This window comes from Oncorhynchus kisutch, unplaced genomic scaffold, assembly GCF_002021735.2.
Source record: "Oncorhynchus kisutch isolate 150728-3 unplaced genomic scaffold, Okis_V2 scaffold1596, whole genome shotgun sequence".
In the NCBI taxonomy this organism is placed as follows: Eukaryota; Metazoa; Chordata; class Actinopteri; order Salmoniformes; family Salmonidae; genus Oncorhynchus; species Oncorhynchus kisutch.
In genome coordinates, this window is record NW_022263541.1 from 14,188 (window position 1) to 37,444 (window position 23,257).

Genomic DNA, 23,257 nt, shown 5'->3' on the forward strand with positions numbered 1-23,257 from the left:
AGCAATGTGGAAGGCTAGGTATTTGTCTTTTATGGGCAAAGTCCTGGTCCTAAAGGTGGATGTGTTGCCGTCTCTTTTGTATTTGGCATATATCTACCCATTGCCGGCTTGTCTGAGGAGGCCTCTAGTGAGGCTTGTGTTTCAGTTTATGTGGAGTGGCAGGTGCGAGTGGGTCGCCAGGGCACGTCCCATCGGGGAGGGAGGTAGGGGGGTACCACATTTCCCCCTCAAGCTGGACTCAATTTTTGTTTCTTTCTTGTTAGCGGAGCTTGCTCAGCCAGTGATACACCCGTCCGGTTACCTCCTGCGGGTGTTCTTCTCGTATCAGGCGAGAAGCGTAATGGTGTGGTCTAACACGGGTCCTCGGGCGGAACAGCTGCCGTGGCACTTTGGTCATGCGGCCAAGTGGCTGCGTGCGTACCCCGAGGTTGAAGTTGCCCGAGTAGGTTTAGACCACAGGCACCTGTACGAGGAGGTCAGGCAGGCAGGGAGTCCTGTGCCCGTAGCGGGCATCTCGTCAGTGGTCTGGGAGGGAGTGCAGGCGCGGGGCCTGGACAACAGGCTCAAGGACCTGAATTGGTTGGGCCTCCATAAGCGCTTGCCGGTACGTGCCATCTTGTACCGGTATAGTTTGGTGCAGTCCCCCACCTGTCCAAGATCCTCTTGTGGCAGGGAGGAGACTGTGCGCCATGCCTTCTGGGACTGTGCCTTTGCCGGAATAGTCTGGGCTAGGGCATGGGTGATGCTAGGTGTGGTTAGGAGTGATTTTGTTTTGACATGGGCTAGGCTAGAGAGAGGCGTAGGGAGAGCAAAGGGAACGGATAGGGACAGGTTTCTGCTCTGGCTTCTCATGAGTCTCTTTAAAAAGGGACTGTGGGAAGCCAGGCAGAATTTAGTCAAGACAGGGAGAGATTGGGGGGTGGAAGGGATAGTGAGAAGGGTGGAAGGTGATTTGAGGGGGAAGATGAAGAGGGAGGAGAGGAAGTGGGGGAAGCATGCGGCACGGGAGAGGTGGAAAGGGGGTTTAGGGCTGGGAGTGTTAGAGTGAGTTTGGTAAGGGGATAGATTAGGGAAGGGGAGATAGGGAAAGGGTTAGGTATTGGTTAGGTATGATGGGGAAGGACGATGCTCCCCTGAGGTTTGTTTTTGTTTGATGGTTTTGTAAATAGAATTAATTAAGAATGAATGAGAATTATGATTTTGTAATAGTATGAATGGTATTGATTGTAATAAATTATTTTAACCACCTTTTTGGTTTACTTCCTGTCTTTAAGTTTGGTGTGGGTTTTTCTTTTGTTTCCCTCTTCTTGGGCAGATTTAGTGGGTCTCATGGTGGGTGTCTTTTATGTCCCAATTGTTGTTACTAGTCAACTTCCAGTGACACCCACATAGTGTCTTTCAGAGCCCCTCCTAAAAAACAAGTTAATATTTTGGGTTGGATATTCCATCCAATTAATATTATAATCAATGGAATTTCCTTAATGTTCATTAGTATTTCAGTTGTTAATCTTCTGTCTGTTGTACTAAATATTTTTGTTTATTTTCATTTTGTTTTTCTTCCTGTGAAGCCATTGTGTTGCATCCATGTCTGAAATGTGCTGTATAAATAAAGCTTGATTTGATTTCAACAAATGAACCCAAAGACTGACCAATCAGTCCCTCTTAGTATGAAAAACAGTATCAATCCCACTTTTCCAGCCTGCTGAAGGCGTGGTGGAGAGGTAAACACCACCCCCGACTCTACCAGGGGCTTGAGGTGGTCTCCCACAGCTCTGCTTATGTCATGTTCTGTGAACTTGCTGTTCCATTTCTTGACTGCCCCTGTAACAGAAATAAATACATTTAGTCATATTATATAAAACATTAAAAGTAATGGATATGGAGCATCTATGGCCTCAGTTACACCTGGCACCTAAATGTGACTTCCGTCATCTGATCACTCCAAACTGCGTTAGGTTCAGATCTACCAGGATGGGCCTTTGACAGTCTGGATGCAGTCAGGCCACTGAATATAAATATGCAACGTTAAGAGGTGGGGTGAATGAGTGGGGAAAAGTACTATCTACACAAATCACCATAATAGCAAAGAACAAATGTGTGTGCCTGGGGGGAAATTAACTTTCATACAGCCAAAAGGGGTGGGAAATTACACCAATATCAGTGGTCAATTTGCACTAATGTAAATAAACATGGATGATGGAACATATTCCCTTTTGCTGATGTGATGAACCACTAAGGGGACATAAATATTTACCATCTAAACCATGTGTGACTTCTCACCTCTCTGGCTGTAGAAGTGTTCTTCCTAACCAGTCCCTCAACAGCTCTCTGACTGAGCTCCACCCTCACTGGGTCTTCAGAGGAGAGGAAGGCTGAGGAGGGTTGAAAGGATGAATGGATCAGTCACTCAATAAAGTGTAGAGCTGCTGTCTGATAAAATCACAATTTTAGTAGTTCATTAAAATAAACAAGGCTTTATGACTGCTGAATACCAACTATCATTCACTTAGATTGTGTAATTTCAGGTAGCGAAACATCCTTGGGACGTCCCTAGCCCATTGAAGTTTACATTTAAAATGGTTAAGTTATGGATTAAGGTTAGGGTTTAGGGTAGGGATGTCCCAAGAATCCCAGATAGCATTGACCATTGTGCATTTGTAACCGATGTGAAATGGCTAGCTAGTTAACGTGCGCTAATAGCGATGGTAACGATGTTTCGTGGGAGGCAGTTGTTTATGTCCCTGGTTAGAGCCCAGGTAGGGGCGAGGAGAGGGACGGAAGCTATACTGTTACACATTCTTCAGTTTCTTTTACGTAGCAGGTGTAAAAGAAACACAGACAAGACAAGTAGGCGCTCAGGTCATTATGGTCATTGTAGTTTAAAAAAAAATTGCATCTGATTATGCGTAACTGTATGTGGGGTTGTTAGAGAAGAATGTGATTGTCAGCCCTAACAATCCATTCTAGCACCTCATCAGGCTCTGAAAAAGTCTTCATTAATGACGTGTTCCTTCTATTCCAAGGGACAGCAGAGGAACTTCATCGATTCCACTCCTTCATCAATACAGTACAAGCAGTGAACATCTGAAATTCACCCTCACCTTTGATGTGCATGAAACAAGTTACCCGATGGTTGGACGATACTTTTCTCATCAATCATCTTAAAACTGGAAATCAACCAATCCTTACCTATGATGTTAACTACATCAGAAATAACTTAAAATGTATAACTTTAAATTAAACCAATCGTTTGCACTCATGACTTGAGTGATTAAAGTAAACCAACGTTTTGGAAATACATTATGCCATCTAACCAATCAAAAAATGTTAGCTATATGCAGTTATCTTAGCCAGCCAGCAAACGTTAGCTATTTAGCCAACTAGCTATTAGCCTAAACAGCATAACCAACCAGCGCGGTTGTGGTCAGCAGAGACCAACTACCGGAGACCAATTAGATCCCAACTAACAGTAAGCCAAGGTGGAAAAGGTTACAAAACTCCCGTAGTCTAATTCACAGAAAACATGCTGAAAAGTAGTGATGGGGAAACAAAGCTTCCTGAAGCATTGGCTCTTTCCAGATAATTGTTTTTTTTGTTAAATAGTTTCATTACTCAAGGCTTTGAGCGACACAGAATTTAGAACAGCCACATTTTGAAAGATGACGTCCCACACCGTAGCAGCGTAGCCTTCATGTCTTCTACGAAACCACTGGCCTTGATCGAGAGCATCAAGTCTATGCTGCATTGTGGGTAAACGGTGACTGGCTGACTGATTTATAAATAATAATGAGTAGTTATTTATGATGCAAGGTGATTTGTAAATTAGTGAGACAGCAGCCACCTGCACTGTCGGCTGCAAAGTCGAACGAGCCCAATACCAAACCAATCAGGTGTTCAACGAAATGATTCTTCAGACGTCATTGATCACGTGCTGCTGATAAAGGGACACTGCTTTGAATTATACCGCTTAGCGACTTCAGTACATGCCTCATAGCTTCAGTCTCAAACTTAACCCCGTTCCTGCTGAAGAAGAGGAGGTCTGCTGGATGGAGAAGGAAGCTCTCGTGAAAGAGGAGGCTGTTACAATACAAAAACAAGTCGAGGTTGAGGCTGTTACCGTGAAAGAATAAGAGAAAGACGTCTCAGTTAAAGAAGACTCGTTCAGAATGAAAGAGGGCGACGACGTTTCAGTGAAAGAAGTGGAGGGGGAGGTGACTGTGTCATCGAACAATGAAGAAGAGGAGGAAACTGGATATCTGGGCCCGGTTTCACAAACGCATCTTAAGGCGTCCGATGGATCTAACGATGAACAGGCCCTGATTAACACTAGTAAGTGCTGTCTTAAACAGAAGCACAAACTCTGCGGTTGTTGAACTGATGTGTGGTGTTAAAGGGGAAATTTGCAATTGCTACATCCATATTTTGACTTTCAATTATTTATTTATAGGCATTGATTCTTGAAGAATATAACGCATGCCTCATGAGCTTAGTTAAACTGTTTACCACATCAGAACCCCAAATAAGCTTTTTTTAACTCTAATGTTTAGAAACAATGTAAACCAACACTGTATAGCCTCCACATGGTTAAAACTATACTGTTGATATCATGGATGGTCAGTCCTTGCATCCATAGGTCTGTCTATGAATTTGAGAGTAGTTACATTTCTCCAGCCCCATCCATCTTATTACCAAAATAGTGGTGTAATTACAGCTTTGTTATTGGTTGAACTGCAGATTGGTTGATTGAATGTTTGGCTTTTTTAAAGGGGCCACCTAGTTTTTAAACAATCAAAATGGCTGCCCAGAGACCTAAGCTGTGTTAGAATACTCATACTAACTGCACTATTTGTGATGTTAATTGAGTATATAGTTTGCTTATTATAGTATGATGTTAGTATGCCAAGTTCCCGGATGTCGTACTAAATTCGCCAAAATATGAAATATACACGCAGTACTTTACGGCCCATAATGCAATTCTTCAGGAAATGGGCGTGACTTCACATCGATTTCAGATTTTTAGAAAATGGAGGAAAATATTCAGCCAAAGTCCAACGGAGCGGATACGAATGAACCTTAAAAACCTGTTGGTACTAGGGGGCAGTATTTTCATTTTTGGAAAAATAACGTTCCCAAATTAAACGGGATATTTTGTCAGGACAAGATGCTACAATATGTATATAATTTACAGCTTAGGATAGAACACACTCTAAAGTTTCCAAAACTGTAAAAAATATTGTCTGTGAGTATAACATAACTGATGTTACAGGCGAAAGCCTGAGAAAAATCCAATCAAGAAGTGACTCATCTTTTGAAAGCCCTGCGTTCCGATGCGTCCCTATTGAGCTATGAATGCCCTATCAACCAGATTACGCTTTCTACGTATTCCTCAAGGTGTTTACAGCATTGTGACGTAGTTTTACGCATTTATGTTGAAAAATACCCGTAGGCGGCTTCATTGCGGAAGTGGTCACCTGATGCTCCCTGAGAAATTCTTGCATAAAATACAGAGGTAGCAATTATTCCAATCGCTTCTACTGAGAAACCAATTGTCCCGGTCGATATATTATCGAATAGATATTTGAAAAACACATTGAGGATTGATTATTAACAACGTTTGCCATGTTTCTGTCGATATTATGAAGCTAATTTGGCGTTGTCGTGACCGCAATTTCCGGTCGATTTCTCAGCCAAACGTGAAGAACAAACAGAGCTATTTCGCCTACAAAAATAATATTTTGGGAAAAAATTTACTTTGGCTATCTATCTGGGAGTCTCGTGAGTGAAAACATCCGAAGTTCATCAAAGTTAAACGATTTGATTGCTTTTCTGATTTTTGTGACAAGGTTGCCTGCTGCTAGCAAGGCATAATGCTATGCTAGGCTATCGATAAACTTACACAAATGCTTGTCTAGTTTTGGCTGTAAAGCATATTTTGAAAATCTGAGATGACAGGGTTAACAAAAGGCTAAGCTGTGTTCCAATATATTTCACTTGTGATTTTCATGAATAGGAATATTTTCTAGGAAGATTTATGTCCGTTGTGTTATGCTAATTAGTGTCAGATGATGACAACGGTCCCGTTCACGGGATGGGGTGTCACTAGAGGTTAAATAATTATGACAAATGTTGAGCAATGTAATAAAGTAATGACTTTTCAAATAAGTTACATTACACGTAATGTTAGCTACACTACCCTTACAAAACGCATAGCATATCTTTACAGCAGTATGTATCGGTATGTTAACTAGCTACCTAACGTTAGTTGGCTACTTATACTTCAAACTTGCCAGTATAGTAACTATAAGTAAAATGGTAAGAGTGAGTGTTTCTCTGACTTGTGTCTAGCAAGCTATCCAACGTTAGCCAGTTAGCTTGGGTGCTTTACTGTCATTGCGAGGTCAGAACGCTTGGATCGACCCTACTCCTCAGCCATATAGTATTAGTTTACAAACAGTGGCGTTATACGAGCTTATGTTTTGGTTTCTGGTGGGGTAATACGGCTGAAACATTTGAGGTATTTATAAGTTATATTCTACAAGAATCAGTGGAATCAATGGTTATATAGTAAACGGGTCTTTCTATAATTGCCAGTGCAGATTTCCTGTTGGGGTCAAATTGTTAGAGCTGTTGATAAGTCATTGTATAATATTCTGGCAATTATTTTCATGCCATTACATTAAAAGCGAAAGATTGTCTTTTCTTAGCAAGGTGTTGCTCAAATATTGTTAGCTGCTAATCGCTAGTTATCAGGCTAGCTAGCTTGCTAAATGTATTAAGAGTCAGTGTAAACGTAGCTAGCTAATACTGCCTGGTAGACCTACTGAAAGGTGCCTATATTGGAGACCAAAAGTTGTCTGGCACACTGCTTAGGATTTCAACAACTTTAAAAATGTATTTTTTGCGTACAATCATCGACGTTACCACTAATGGGAAAACAAGACAAAATATGACTGTTCACTTGACTGTCTTAAGACGAATGTCAAATAATTAACATTCATTACAGATGTCATTGTTTGAACAACATAATGGCTACGCTGTTGGCATCACCTTTTTACAGTGTATTGTTGCTGTTGTGGGCCTTAAACCACCTGTCTGACTTTTTGTTCACACAGGAGAGAGACCTGACTATCGTGGATCCTCTGGGGGGCCTCAACAACCTCATGATGCTGACCGGGCAGAGAAGAGACTCTCCAAATCAAAACACCTCAAGAAACACCAGCAGAGACCCACAGGGAAGAAATCTCATTGCTGCTCTGACTGTGGGAAAGGTTGCAAATCTTCATCAGAACTTAAAATACACCAGAGAACACACACAGGAGAGAAACCTTATAGCTGTGATCAATGTGGGAGGAGTTTTGTTCAAGCTAGCCATCTGACTAAACACCAGAGAACACACACAGGAGAGAAACCTTATAGCTGTGATCAATGTGGGAGGAGTTTTACTACATCTAGCGGTCTGACAGTACACCAGAGAACACACACAGGAGAAAAACCTTATAGCTGTGGTCAATGTGGGAGGAGTTTTAATACATCTAGCGGTCTGACATTACACCAGAGAAAACACACAGGAGAGAAACCTTACATGTGTGATCAATGTGGGAGGAGTTTTGTTAAAGCTAGCCATCTGACTCAACACCAGAGAACACACACAGGAGAGAAATCTTATATGTGTGATCAATGTGGGAGGAGTTTTGTTCAAGCTAGCCATCTGACTCAACACCAGAGAACACACACAGGAGAAAAACCTTATAGCTGTGGTCAATGTGGTTGGAGTTTTACTACATCTAGTGATCTGACATTACACCAGAGAAAACACACAGGAGAGAAACCTTATATGTGTGATCAATGTGGGAGGAGTTTTGTTAAAGCTAGCCATCTGACTCAACACCAGAGAACACACACAGGAGAGAAGCCTTATAGCTGTGATCAATGTGAGAAGAGTTTTCCTACATCTAGCCAGCTGACTTCACACCAGAGAACACACACAGGAGAGAAGCCTTATAGCTGTGATCAATGTGACAAGAGATACTCTGATAAAAGATCTCTGATCAAACATCAGAAAATACATACATGAAGAAGTTGTTTCATGATATCACTGAAATAATGTAGAATGTTTTAACATTGTAGTAGGAGTGTTTTAATGATGTCACAATGTAGGATGTTTTAACATTGTAGTGGGAGTATTTTAATGATGTCACAATGTAGAATGTTTTAACATTGTAGTAGGAGTATTTTAATGATGTCACAATGTAGAATGTTTTAACATTGTAGTAGGAGTGTTTTAATGATGTCACAATGTAGAATGTTTTAACATTGTAGTAGGAGTGTTTTAATGATGTTCTACCTTATTGTTTGCCCTGTTCAATTGATTGCAGCATGATATGGATATTAACCTCAGGGGGAAATCCAGGCTCTGAATTGAAAGAGTATTATTAAATAAAAAGTGACTAACAAAAAAAAACAGCTGTGTTACACTTACTGCGTTGGTGACCCACTTCAATCAACATGCAGCACTTCAATGTAGTGAGCTGTTTTCTTCAAGTGGAAAAAAAATGCATGTAATATGATAATTGTTGCAGATGTTTGTGTATATACACACATGAAAACACTATAATTGGTCTATAATCAATTTTATTAACAATCCGACATCACTCCAGTATTTCTTGACAACATTTAAATTCTAATTGTCTTTATTCCCATACTGGGCAGTCAAATGTTTGCGTTTAGTCAGTGAGTTGCCATGGATCACAATTTATTTTGACTGCACGGTTTTCCTGTATTGGAGATTTAGTTTTGTTTGGGCTCGTTCCAAGGGCACGAGAGTTCTAGAAGCTAGTGAGCTTTAGGATTCTATAGAAAGAAAAATGAGAAAAGATACGATTGTATTTTACTATTTAGAAATACATAGCCAGACACGATGTTTATATTGGAGAAGGTGAAGCATTGTAGGTGATAATAATGTAAAATGGGAGTTGTTTTCTGGTGGTGAGCAAACTTGTCCAACACAAATATAGAATAGTAGTGGTGGAATGACAGATTTGTTATTGTTTGAACTGCAGATTGCTGGGTTGTGTGTTTTTTTTTTAACCGCAACAAAATGGCTGCCCAGAGGCTTGGTTTGGTTAACTGCTGAGGGATGGGGGAAGGAGAAGTGTTTCCGCTCTCACATTCTTATAGAAGGCTATTGTAGCAACCGTAACCCAACACCCAGCGACCTCGTCAAGAAGTTCAGAAATCTTGGCGTAACAGTTCTAAGGTGTTGGCTTGACAGTTGCTGGACCCAGGTTTGAGTTCAGCCCAGGGCTACCCCCTGAATTCACTACACTATGAATACAAGGACTGGCCATCCATGAGGTCAAAATTATTGTTTTAAACAGATTTTGAGGCTACATAATATGTTCTATAATTGCCAGTGTAGATTTCCTGTGAGGGCAAATTATTAGAGCTGTTGATAAGTCATTGTCAGCCATTGTTTTTCATGCCCTTACATTAAAGGCAAGACACCTAGATTCAATTACATTCATGAATTGGTTTGAAACCTTTGTTTTGGTGCCTTGACGGATTTGTAAAATATGGTTTGTCAATGAATAACTTTTAAAAAATGATTTAAATGTAACCTTTATTTAACTAGGCAGATCAGTTAAGAACAAAATCTTATTTACAATGACTGCGTTCCCTGGACGACGCTAGGCCAATTGTGCCCCGCCCTATGGGACTCCAAATCACGGCTGGTTATGATACAGCCTGGATTTGATCCACGGTCAACCAAGAGTCATCTGTAAATTCTATCAATCGCCCCACTTGTTTTTATAAAATCTATATGTACTGAACATATGATGCTTTAAGCTGTTTGATTAAATAAATAAGACACACTAGTGACTAGAGGGAGGCAGTCGCCAATATAATCTGACTAGGAGGGAGCCGGTCATCGACACAACCTGACTAGGAGGGAGCCGGTCGACGACACAACCTGACTAGGAGGGAGCACGGTCGACGACACAACCTGACTAGGAGGGAGCCGGTCGTCGACACAACCTGACTAGGAGGGAGCCGGTCGTCGACACAACCTGACTAGGAGGGAGCCGGTCATCGAGACAACCTGACTAGGAGGGAGCCGGTCGTCGACACAACCTGACTAGGAGGGAGCCGGTCGTCGACACAACCTGACTAGGAGGGAGCCGGTCATCGAGACACCCTGACTAGGAGGGAGCCGGTCGACGACACAACCTGACTAGGAAGGAGCCGGTCATCGACACAACCTGACTAGGAGGGAGCCGGTCTACGACACAACCTGACTAGGAGGGAGCCGGTCGTCGACACAACCTGACTAGGAGGGAGCCGGTCGTCGACACAACCTGACTAGGAGGGAGCGGGCCGTCGACACAACCTGACTAGGAGGGAGCCGGTCGTCAACACAACCTGACTAGGAGGGAGCCGGTCGTCGACACAACCTGACTAGGAGGGAGCGGGCCGTCGACACAACCTGACTAGGAGGGAGCCGGTCGACGACACAACCTGACTAGGAGGGAGCCGGTCGTCAACACAATTTTTATATTTTTATTTTTATTTGACTCGGCAAGGCAGTTAAGAACACATTCTTACTTTCAATGATAGCTTAGGAACAGTGGGTTAACTGCCTTGTTCAGGGGCAGGATGAACGATTTGTACCTTGTCAGCTCGGGGAACCGATCTTGCAACCTAAGGGTTTAGTATCCTGTTACCCTCTTCCTGTCAAACCAGAAGATGTAAGCATTGCAGAGGAGGATTGTCCAAAGTGGGGTATATATGTGGGGCATGCTGTCCGGTCCTCTGGCAGTCTCTATGGGGGTGCCACAGGGTTCAATTCTCGGGCCGACTCTTTTCTCTGTATATATCAATGATGTTGCTCTTGCTGCGGGCGATTCCCTGATCCACCTCTACGCAGATGACACCATTCTATATACTTCTGGCCCGTCCTTGGACACTGTGCTATCTAACCTCCAAACGAGGTTCAATGCCATACAACACTCCTTCCGTGGCCTCCAACTGCTCTTAAACGCTAGTAAAACCAAATGCATGCTTTTCAACCGTTCGCTGCCTGCACCCGCACGCCTGACTAGCATCACCACCCTGGATGGTTCCGACCTTGAATATGTGGACATCTATAAGTACCTAGGTGTCTGGCTAGACTGTAAACTCTCCTTCCAGACTCATATCAAACATCTCCAATCTAAAATCAAATCTAGAGTCGGCTTTCTATTCTGCAACAAAGCCTCCTTCACTCACGCCGCCAAACTTACCCTAGTAAAACTGACTATCCTACCGATCCTCGACTTCGGCGATGTCATCTACAAAATTGCTTCCAACACTCTACTCAGCAAACTGGATGCAGTTTATCACAGTGCCATCCGTTTTGTCACTAAAGCACCTTATACCACCCACCACTGCGACCTGTATGCTCTAGTCGGCTGGCCCTTGCTACATATTCGTCGCCAGACCCACTGGCTCCAGGTCATCTACAAGTAAAATCCAATCAAATTTATTTATATAGCCCTTCGTACATCAGCTGATATCTCAAAGTGCTGTACAGAAACCCAGCCTAAAACCCCAAACAGCAAGCAATGCAGGTGTAGAAGCACGGTGGCTAGGAAAAACTCCCTAGAAAGGCCAAAACCTAGGAAGAAACCTAGAGAGGAACCAGGCTATGTGGGGTGGCCAGTCCTCTTCTGGCTGTGCCGGATGGAGATTATAACAGAACATGGCCAAGATGTTCAAATGTTCATAAATGACCAGCATGGTCGTATAATAATAAGGCAGAACAGTTGAAACTGGAGCAGCAGCACGGCCAGGTGGACTGGGGACAGCAAGGAGTCATCATGTCAGGTAATCCTGGGGCATGGTCCTAGGGCTCAGGACCTCCGAGAGAGAGAAAGAAAGAGAGAAGGAGAGAATTAGAGAACGCACACTTAGATTCACACAGGACACCGAATAGGACAGTAGAAGTACTCCAGATATAACAAACTGACCCTAGCCCCCCGACACATAAACTACTGCAGCATAAATACTGGAGGCTGAGACAGGAGGGGTCAGGAGACACTGTGGACCCATCCGAGGACTAACCCTGGACAGGGACAAACAGGAAGGATATAACCCCACCCACTTTGCCAAAGCACAGCCCCCACACCACTAGAGGGATATCTTCAACCACCAACTTACCATCCTGAGACAGGGCCGAGTATAGCCCACAAAGATCTCCGCCATGGCACAACCCAAGGGGGGGCGCCAACCCAGACAGGATGACCACATCAGTGAATCAACCCACTCAGGTGACGCACCCCTTCCAGGGACGGCATGAGAGAGCCCCAGTAAGCCAGTGACTCAGCCCCTGTAATAGGGTTAGAGGCAGAGAATCCCAAGTCCATTATCTCCCTCACCAACTTCAAACATCTGCTATCTGAGCAGCTAACCGATCGCTGCCGCTGTACATAGTCTATCGGTAAATAGCCCACCCATTTTTACCTACCTCATCCCCATACTGTTTTTATTTATTTTATTTTATGCTCTTTTGCACACCAATATCTCTACCTGTACATGACCATCTGATCATTTATCACTCCAGTGTTAATCTGCAAAATTGTAATTATTCGCCTACCTCCTCATGCCTTTTGCACACAATGTATATAGACTCTCCTTTTTTCAACTGTATTATTGACTTGTTAATTGTTTGCTCCATGTGTAACTCTGTGTTGTCTGTTCACACTGCTATGCTTTATCTTGGCCAGGTTGCAGTTGCAAATGAGAACTTGTTCTCAACTAGCCTACCTGGTTAAATAAAGGTGAAATAAAAAAATAAAAGGAGGTGAATCTTGAGTTAGATATCGACCTAGTGTGACCATCCTGGTCCCTCAAGTCAGTGAGTCAACACAGGAAGGAGCAATGAATGGATAGTTCATTTATTTCCAAAGCTGCAATGATGGGACACACACAGTATGGATGAATGATCAGTAGTGACAGGATATAAATACCACTCCCACAGCAATTCTACATTAATCTGCCCTGTAATTTACTAACAAAACTATTGAAATGTCTATCAAAGTCATTGTGATCGTATAGTGGATTTAACAATTCCTACTAATTCCTAATTTACTATAATAAAAATAAATACATTATTTCCATGTGTCTCATATTCACTACATCAGAATATCGCGTCATCCATTTTAGTATCAAAATATATCAAATTGACATGGAAAATTACTCAATGTCCCCCTCAGGTGGCGAAGAAGTATAATACATCTAAACTAACAAAACCGGGCTGATAAACTGGCTGGTGTTCATGAGTTTGTGAAACATATACTTTATACTTTTGTCATAAATGACCTGCATTGATGAGACACACAGTGTGGATGAATGATCAGTAGTCGACAGGGTAAAAATAGCACTCCAAAAGAAGATGCATTTTCCAGTTAGATACCAACTTGAAAGAGGGATCTTTAGCATGAAATCCACATGGAAAACAGACATTTGGCAAATAACATATAAAGAGAGGCTGACTTGACGCCAAACAAACAACAGTAATTACTAAAACATAAATTGCTAATGTATGATTTAAAACGTGGATTTAATGATGTAATGTCAATTTTATACATTTCTAACCCAGGACCACTCAATTTTCAAGTTCTCCATAAATCTGCTGTGGATTACCCAGAATCCCACACCTTTATCACACGAGCGGCGCAGCGGTCTAAGGCACTGCATCTCGCTGGAGGCGTCACTACAGATCCTGGTTCAAATCCTGGCTGTATCATAACAGGCCGTGATTGGGAGTCCCTTAGGGCAGCGCACAATTGGCCCAGCATCGTCTCTGGGTTAGGGTTTGGCAGGGGCAGGCCGTCAATGCAAATAAGAATTTGTTCTTAACTGATTTGCCTAGTTAAATAAAGGATAAATATATTTAAGAAATACTGCATTGTGGGTAGTGTGGGAAGAGTTCACAAAATAAGTTAATAAATATGTAATAACGCAAAAACATAACTGTTTGTTCTTATAACCATAAAGTGACGACAACTAGCTTACTAAGTCTTTAATAACCACACTGTATTGTTACACTGGTGAGTAAAAACTCATGCTTCGTACACTTTATCTTGTTGTCTGAAGATAACATCTACATTTTACTCAACTGCGTTACCCACTCCAGTCAGCAGATGGCGGTCTGGGAATTTAAAGTTAATCTGCTGGTGTGACGTATAATCTAGTGGACGGAACGCTTCTTTCATCATCAGCAACAGTTCGTCAGACACCTCGGTAGCTTGCTAGACAAAATAGCCGAAACAATACATTACTTTAGAGGCTTTAGTGTATATTAGCCACTGTGTTTTAAACCCACTTCTATCGTCTAGTTAGTTATCCGATTTAATTTCATATTTACGGTGTTGTTATTATTCAGCTAGCGGGCTGGTTAAATTAGCATTAGCCTAGCTAGTTAACATCCCCGACCATGCGGTCACCAAGCTACTCTCCTTCTAATGAAGAGAAGGATATCACAGTAAATCAAGAAGTAGGGAGTGGGGCCGTTACTGTGAAAGAAGAGGAGGACGCGTTCAGAGTGAAAGACGAGGATGATGTCACAGTAAAAGGAGAGGAAGATGCAGTTTATGGCGTGAAAGAGGAGGGGGAGGAGATTACTTTCACATCGAAAAAGGAGGAGGAGGAAGAAGAGGAGGCACCTGGATATCTGGGCCCAGGTTCCCAAACGCATCTTAAGGCATCCAATGGTTCTAACGATGAATTTAGCCATAAGATGGTTTTGAGAAACCGTTCCCTGATTAACACTAGTAAGTACTGTCTTAACAACAGAGGCACAAACTCTGCAGTTGAACTGATGTTTGGTGTTAAGGTGGAAATCTGCAATTGCTAAATTATTTATTATTATTATTTACTCATGAGCTTAGTTCAACTGTTGTACCCCATCAGAACCCAAATAAGCTTTTTTTACTATAATGTTTAGAAACAATGTAAATCAACACTGTATAGCAGTTAAGAACAAATTCTTATTTTCAATAACGGACTAGGAACAGTGGGTTAATTGACAGATTTGTACCATGTCAGCTCGGGCCCGGTTACTAGTCCAACGCTCTAACCACTAGGCTACCCTGCCGCCTCAACATGGTTAAAACTATAATGTTGATATCATGGATGGTCAGTCCTTGCATCCATAGGTCTCTCTGTAGTTACATTTCTCCAACCCCATAATCTTTTATTACCAAAATAATGGTGGAATGACAGATTTGTTATTGTTTGAACTGCAGATGGCTGGGTTTTGTGTCTTTTTTAAACAGCAACTAAATGGCTGCCCAGAGACTTGGTTAACCGCCGAGGGATGGGGGAAGGAGAAGTGTAACCACTCTCAAATTCATAGAGCACGATATTGAAGAAACCTTAACCCAACACCTAGCGACCTCGTCAAGAAGTTCAGACATCTTGGCGTAACAGTGTTGATTTGACAGTCGCTGGACCCAGGTTTGAGTTCAGCTCAGGGCTACCCCCTGAATTCAATACACTATGAATACAAGGACTGGCCATCCATGAGGTCATAATGATAATTTAACCAGTTTTCTAGGCTATATAGTATATTCTAGAATTCATCCATGATGTCATAATGATAGTTTAACCAGGTTTCTAGGATATATGGTATATTCTAGAATTGATCCATGATGTCATAATGATAGTTTAACCAGGTTTCTAGGATGTACAAAAGTGGGGCAAAAAAGTATTTAGTCAGCCACCAATTGTGCAAGTTCGGCCACTTAAAAAGATGAGGCCTGTAATTTTCATCATAGGTAGACTTCAACTATGACAGACAAAATGAGAAGAAAAAAAATCCAGAAAATCACATTGTAGGATTTTTTATGAATTTATTTGCAAATTATGGTGAAACGCCACTAGCGCGCACCACCGCTAACTAGCTAGCCATTTCACATTGGCTACACGCGCTCTCAACATCAGACGACATTTTTATAAAAGTACAATAAAAGTTCGTAGAAACATGTCAAACGATGTTTAAAATCAATCCTCATGTTGTTCTTGTCATAAATATTCAATAATATTTCAACCACACAAAAGCTTCGCGCTGGGCTCATGGCTGAAAATGTCCGCTGTCCACTCATTGAAAGTGCTGTATCTCCCTCATTTTTCAGAGTAAAAACCTGAAACAATGCCTAAAGAATGACCACATGTAGAAGAAGCCATAGAGATCGTGACCTGGGTCCTAAGTCTTTGTATGGTGGATAGGCTTTCAATGGAAAAACAGCCTTTCATATCAGTTCTGTTATACTCACAGACATTATTTTAACAGTTTTGGAAACTTTAATTTAGGCACGCTTTTGATCCAAAATTCTGAATGCTGTCCCCTACCCTAGTGAAGTGAAGCATTCTGTTTAATTAAATAATTAAGACACACAAATTACTCGACGTCATAACTAGAGGGAGCCGCTCCTCAACATAACCTGACCGGAGGGAGCCGCTCCTCAACACAACCTGACCGGAGGGAGCCGCTCGTCAACATAGCATTAAATTCAATTAAATATACCTTCCGGCAACCCGCCTCACTCAATGTGATACGGATCTGCTTTTTTTTGGGCCCTTATAGCTAGAACCTCCATCAGAAGCTAACCAGCTAATTAGCTACTAGCTATTTAGTCATTGTTAGCCACTGCTAGCGGCCTTTACCTTTTTAGCTCAAACACCGGCCGCTTTTAGCCTGGATAATACCTGCCAGTCTGCACAGCGCGATATCAACCCTGAGCATATCAGACTGTTTTTCTCCACTACATCACTGTATTCCTGCCGTAAGCTCTGGACCATTACACCAGATAATCGCAGCTGGCTAGCTGCCACCGAGTGGCCCAGCCCCGAAGCTAGCCTTGAGCCAGGCCCATCTCCCGGCCTGCTCGGTGGACCCTATGATCACTCGGCTACACAGCTGATGCCTCCCAAACTCTTCACTAAGACGACTAGAAGCCACTACATCACCGGATTCCTGCCGTAAGCTCTAGACCTTTGCACCGGATTGGCTATAGTGGCCAACGCCCTTGTCCTGAAGCTAGCACCAGTTAGCCTCAAGCCAGGTGTATCTCCCAGCTAGCAAACAAAATTACGCCAGCTACAGTACCTCTTTTGCCAATTGGCCTGTACCCTTTGTCGACACGGAGCCCCGCCGGTCCATCACAACTGGTCTGCCGACGCAATTCCGTCTGATGTGCCCTCAACCTTGGCTACATAGCTGATGCCTCCTGGACTGTTCATTAATCACGGTACTCCATTTAGTTTATCTGTCTCGAACTCTGGCCCTGTGTGTAGTTAACTGACCCTCTCTGCCCATTCATCGCCATTTTACCTGTTGTTGTCTTAGCTAGCTCTCCCAATCAACACCTTGCTTTATGCCTCGCTTTATGGCTCTCTAATGTCAATATGCCTTGTATACTGTTGTTTAGGGTAGTTATCATTGTTTTGTTTTACTGCGGAGGCCCTAGTCCCACTCAACATGCCTCAGAGAACTCTTTTGTCCTACCTCCCACACATGCAGTGACCTCACCTAGCATAACTGGTGCCTCCAGAGATGCAACCTCTCTTATCGTCACTCAATGCCTAGGCTTACCTCCACTGTATCTGCACCCTACCATACCCCTGTCTTTACATTATGCCTTGAATCTATCCTACCACGCCCAGAAACCTGCTCCTTTTATTCTCTGTTCCCAACGCACTAGACGACCAGTTCTGATAGCCTTTAGCCCTACCCTCATCTTACTACTCTGTTCCTCGGGTGATGTAGAGGTTAACCCAGGCCCCGTGTGTCCCCAGGCGCTCTCATTTGTTGACTTCTGTAACTGTAAAAGCCTTGGTTTCATGCATGTTAACATCAGAAGCCTCCTCCCTAAGTTTGTTTTACTCACTGCTTTAGCACACTCCACCAACCTTAATGTCCTTGCCGTATCTGAATCCTGGCTTAGGAAGGCCACCAAACATTCAGAAATGTCCATCCCCAATTACAACATTTTCCATCAAGATAGAACTGCCGAAGGGGGAGGAGTTGCAATCTACTAAGTTCTAAGTTCTATCATACTTTCCAGGTCTATGCCCAAACAGTTCGAGCTTCTAATTTAAAAAATGTATCTCTCCAGAAATAAGTCTCTCACTGTTGCTGCCTGTTACTAACCCCCGTCAGCTCCCAGCTGTGCCCTGGACACCATATGTGAATTGCCCCCCATCTATCTTCAGAGTTCGTTCTATTATGGCCAACATCCAGTGAAATTGCAGAGTGCCAAATTCAATAACAGAAATACTCATTATAAAAATTCATAAAACATACAAGTGTTACACATCGGTTTAAAGATGAACTTCTTGTTCGTCCAACCACGGTGTCAGATTTCAAAAAAGCTTTACAGCGAAAGCATACCGTGCGATTATCTGAGAACAGCGTCCAGCAGACAAATCATTACAAACAGTTACCAGCCAAGTAGAGGAGTTACACAAGTCAGAAATAGCAATAAAATGAATCGCTTACCTTTTACGATCTTCATATCGTTGCACTCACAATACTCCCATTTACTCAATAAATGTTAGTTTTGTTCGATAAAGTCTCTTTATATTCAAAAACCTCCGTTTTGTTCACGTGTTTTGATCAGTTATCCTACCGATCCTTGACTTTGGCGATGTCATTTTCAAAATAGCCTCCAACACTCTACTCAGCAAACTGGATGCAGTCTATCACAGTGCCATCCGTTTTGTTACCAAAGCCCCATATACCACCCTCCACTAGGACCTGTATGCTCTCATCGGCTGGCCCTCGCTACATATCCGTCTCCAAACCCACTGGCTACAGGTCATCTATAAGTCTTTGCTAGGCCACCTTAACTCAGCTCACTGGTCACCATAGCAACACCCACCCATAGCACGTGCTCCAGGAAGTATATCTCACTGGTCATCCCCAAAGCTAACAACTGCTTTGGCCGCCTTTCCTTCCAGTTCTCTGCTGCCAATAACTGGAACGAATTGCAAAAATCACTGAAGCTGGAGACATATCTCCCTCACTAACATTAAGCATCAGCTATCTGAGCAGCTTACCGGGCGCTGCAGCTGTACACAGCCCATCTGTAAATAGCCCATCCAACTGCCTACCTCATCCCCGTGTTTTTATTTCCTTTTTTGCTCTTTTGCACACCAGCATTTCTACTTGCACATCATCTGCTCATCTATCACTCCAGTGTTAATTTGTTAAATTGTAATTACTTTGCTACTATGGCCTATTTATTGCCTTACCTCCTTACTCCCTTTGCACACACTGTATATAGATTTTTCTTTTGTGTTATTGACTGTATGTTTGTTTATTCCACGTGTAACTCTGTTTTTTTGTCACACTGCTTTGCTTTATCTTGGCCAGGTCGCAGTTGTAAATGAGAACTTGTTCTCAACTGGCCTACCTGGTTAAATAAAGTTGAAAAATAAAAAAATGTATGAATTGTTCATGATGTCATCTGGTGATTCATTTTTTTTCTTCCTGTTGTAAAGTATAAACACACTGAAGAAAAACAAATACATGTTTTGAGCAAAATAGTTTTTTTTTCAGACAACTGCAAACTAGAAGGAGTGAGTGATGTCATAGTAAGGCATTCGCTTGATGGGTAGTCATGATGTCATCCAATAGGCGACTGATCTTCATGTGAAATTCATTTTTCTTTTTTAAATCCTTCCTGTTCTGTCAAGTTGGTTGTTGATCATTGCTAGAAAGCCATTTCAAGTCTTGCTATAGACTTTCAAGACGATTTAAGTCCAAACTGTAACTAGGCGTGAAATGTACTCATAAGCAACCTGGAAATGGAGGTTACTCCCCTGAGTTTTCCCCCATTCACATTCAGAATACATCGTGAAAAAACTAAATCTTTGCTCACCATTTTTGCTCCAGGCAGATATACTTCATCCAAAACTATCGGTTTCCTCATTAGGGGGATGAGTTTCTACCACCGCATGTGCATCGCCCTCGTGTCACAATTTTAGCAAACACAGAAAGGTGCCTATGTTGGAGACCAAAAGTCGTCTGGCACACTTCTTAGGATTTCAACAATTTTAATAACTTTTTTCTAGCCTACAATCATCGATGTTACTACTAATGTGAAAACAAGACAAAATAGGACTATTCTTGCTCATTTTAAGACAATTGTCAAATAATCAGTACATTCATTACAGAAAACAATTGTTGTACAACATCATGGCTACGCTGTTGGCATCACCTTTTACAGTGGATTACCGCTGTTGTGGGCCTTTAATCATTTGTCTGACTTTGTTGTTCACACAGGAGAGAGACGGGACTACCGTGGATCCTCTGGGGAGCCTCAACAACCTCATGATGCTGACAAGGCAGAGAAGAGTCTCTCCAGATCAGAACCCCCCAAAAAACACCTGCAGAGATCCACAGGGAAGAGAACTCACTGCTGCTCTGACTGTGGGAAGAGATTCACCTCATCAGGCATTACAATTCATCAGCGAACACACACAGGGGAGAAATCTTATAGCTGTGATCAATGTGGGAAGAGTTTTACTACATCTGGCTCTCTGACTTTACACCAGAGAACACACACAGGAGAGAAACCTTATAGCTGTACTCAATGTGGGAAGTGTTTTACTCAGCTCAGCAGCCTAATAACACACCAGAGAATACACACAGGAGAGAAATCTTATAGCTGTACTCAATGTCGGAAGAGTTTTAATAATCCATCCGGCCTGATATCACACCAGAGAACACACACAGGAGAGAAACATTATAGCTGTACTCAATGTGGGAAGAGGTTTACTCAACAATGCAACCTGATATCACACCAGAGAACACACACAGGAGAGAAATCTTATAGCTGTGATGAATGTGGGAAGAGTTTTACCCAATCTGGAGCGCTGACAGTGCACCAGAGAATACACACAGGAGAGAAACCTTATAGCTGTGGTCAATGTGGGAAGAGTTTTGGTCAATCTGGAGACCTGAGAGTTCACCAGAGAACACACACAGGAGAGAAACCTTATAGCTGTGGTCAATGTGGGAAGAGTTTTGGTCAATCTGGAGATCTGAGAGTTCACCAGAGAACACACACAGGAGAGAGACCTTATAGCTGTGATCAATGTGGGAAGAGTTTTGCCCAATCTGGAGCGCTGACAGTGCACCAGAGAATACACACAGGAGAGACCTTATAGCTGTAGTCAATGTGGGAACAGTTTTGCTGCATCAAGAACTCTGACTCAACACCAGAGAATACACACAAGAGAGAAATCTTTTGTCTGTGAATAATGTGGGAAGATTTTTGGTCAATCTGGCCATCTGGTATCACACCAGAGAGCACACACAGGAGAGAAATCTTATAGCTGTGATCAGTGTGCCAAGAGATACTTTAATAAAATATCTCTGATCAAACATCAGAAAATACATACATGAATGAGTTATTTCATGATATCAATGGAAAAATGTCACAATGTAGAATGTTTTAACATTGTAGTAGGAGTATTTTAATGACGTCACAATGTAGAACCCTAAACATTTGTCCCCTGTTCTATTGATTTCAACATGATATGGATATTAGCCTCAGGGGGAAAATCCAGGCTCTGAAATGGAAGAGTATTATTTAACAAAAAGTGATTAACAAAAACATTGTTTTGTTACACTTACCACGTTCGTGATCCACTTGAACCTAAATGCAACACTTCAAAATGTATCAAGCTGTTTTCTGCAAGTTGTCCTCTAACCAGGGATGTACACATTACTCCCAGATTCAGTGTGGTTTTTGAGCTGTTAGCTTTAACAGGACGTGCAACCCCATCTCTCTCCTCTTGCACAAATGATTTTTGATTTCAACATGATATCGATGAGTTATAACAAATAAGTGTTGTGTTCCTTTGTTTAGTGACTCCTAAATTTAAATGCATCACTCCAAAATGTAGCTGACTGTCTTCTGCAGGTTGTCCTCTAACCAGTGAGGTAAAATATATCTCCCATTTCCATGTGTTTTTTTAGTTACAACCTAATTTCCCCTCTAATCGATATCAATGATTTATTGCTTCTTGTCAAAACAACAGCGTTTTTGGTGCTTGTGCAGTTTATAAGGAGCTTGTTTTAAAAAATACAAGAAATATGATTATTGTGGCAGATGTTTGTCTATATAGCACATTTTATGTTTAGGTTTTCAATTTATCCCAAACTGTTTCTGATATTGGTTATTGATTTGGAGACGTTAAAACTGTGTTTTGACATTGGGGAGATCACACCTAGCAAAATGTCATTGAAAAGACGTTGAAAATAAGACTTTAACCGAATATTTCATATATACATTTCATGTAACATTTAGTAATCATAATTATTTATGCAACCAACTGAACATTTTTGGTTACAATTATATTGACGTTGTTGCCCTGCTTTTAAAATATTAGGGTTCATTTTCCAGCCTGCTGAAGGTGTGGTGGAGTGGTAAACACAGCGTCTATGGCCTCAGTTACACCTGGCACCTAAATGTGACTTCTGTCATCTGATCACTCCAAACTGCATTAGGTTCAGATCTACCAGGATGGGCCTTTGACAGTCTGGATGCAGTCAGGCCACTGAATATAAATAAGCAACGTAAAGAGGTGGGGTGAATGAGTGGGGAAAAGTACATTCTGCACAAATGACCATAATAGCAAAGAACAAATGTGTGTGCCTGAGACCTATCTCAGCCTCCAGTATTTATGCTGCAGTGGTTTATGTGTCGGGGGGCTAGGGTCAGTTTGTTAAATCTGGAGTACTTCTCCTGTCCTATTCGGTGTCCTGTGTGAATTTAAGTGTGCTCTCTCTAATTCTCTCTTGGAGGAGGACCTGAGCCCTAGGACCATGCCTCAGGACTACCTGACATGATGACTCCTTCCTGTCCCCAGTCCACCTGGCCGTGCTGCTGTTCCAGTTTCAACTGTTCTGCCTTATTATTATTGGACCATGCTGGTCATTTATGAACATTTGAACATCTTGGCCATGTTCTGTTATAATCTCCACCCGGCACAGCCAGAAGAGGACTGACCACCCCACATAGCCTGGTTCCTCTCTAGGTTTCTTCCTAGGTATTGGCCTTTCTAGGGAGTTTTTCCTTTTTCCTTCTACACCTGCATTGTTTGGGGTTTTAGGCTGGGTTTCTGTACAGCACTTTGAGATATCATTTGATGTACGAAGGGCTATATAAATAAATTTGATTTGATTTTGATTTGAAATTAACTTTCT

General features: G+C 42.2%; 1 protein-coding gene across 1 annotated transcript; it reads left to right on the plus strand.

Annotated features, from left to right (window-relative positions):
* The first annotated feature begins 3,876 nt into the window (after positions 1-3,876).
* Positions 3,877-8,470, plus strand: LOC116366882 (zinc finger protein 239-like). Its single transcript, XM_031818744.1, has 2 exons — positions 3,877-4,329; positions 7,113-8,470. The coding sequence occupies exons 1-2, from the start codon at positions 4,167-4,169 to the stop codon at positions 8,072-8,074; spliced, it is 1,125 nt and encodes a 374-aa protein (XP_031674604.1). The 5' UTR covers positions 3,877-4,166; the 3' UTR covers positions 8,075-8,470.
* The last annotated feature ends 14,787 nt before the right edge of the window (positions 8,471-23,257 follow it).

Coding starts and splice junctions, on each gene's coding strand:
- LOC116366882 (XM_031818744.1), top strand. CDS start 4,167: ATGAAAGAGGGCGACGACGTTTCAGTGAAAGAAGTGGAGGGGGAGGTG. Junction 4,330..7,112: donor ACAGGCCCTGATTAACACTA/GTAAGTGCTGTC, acceptor TTGTTCACACAG/GAGAGAGACCTGACTATCGT.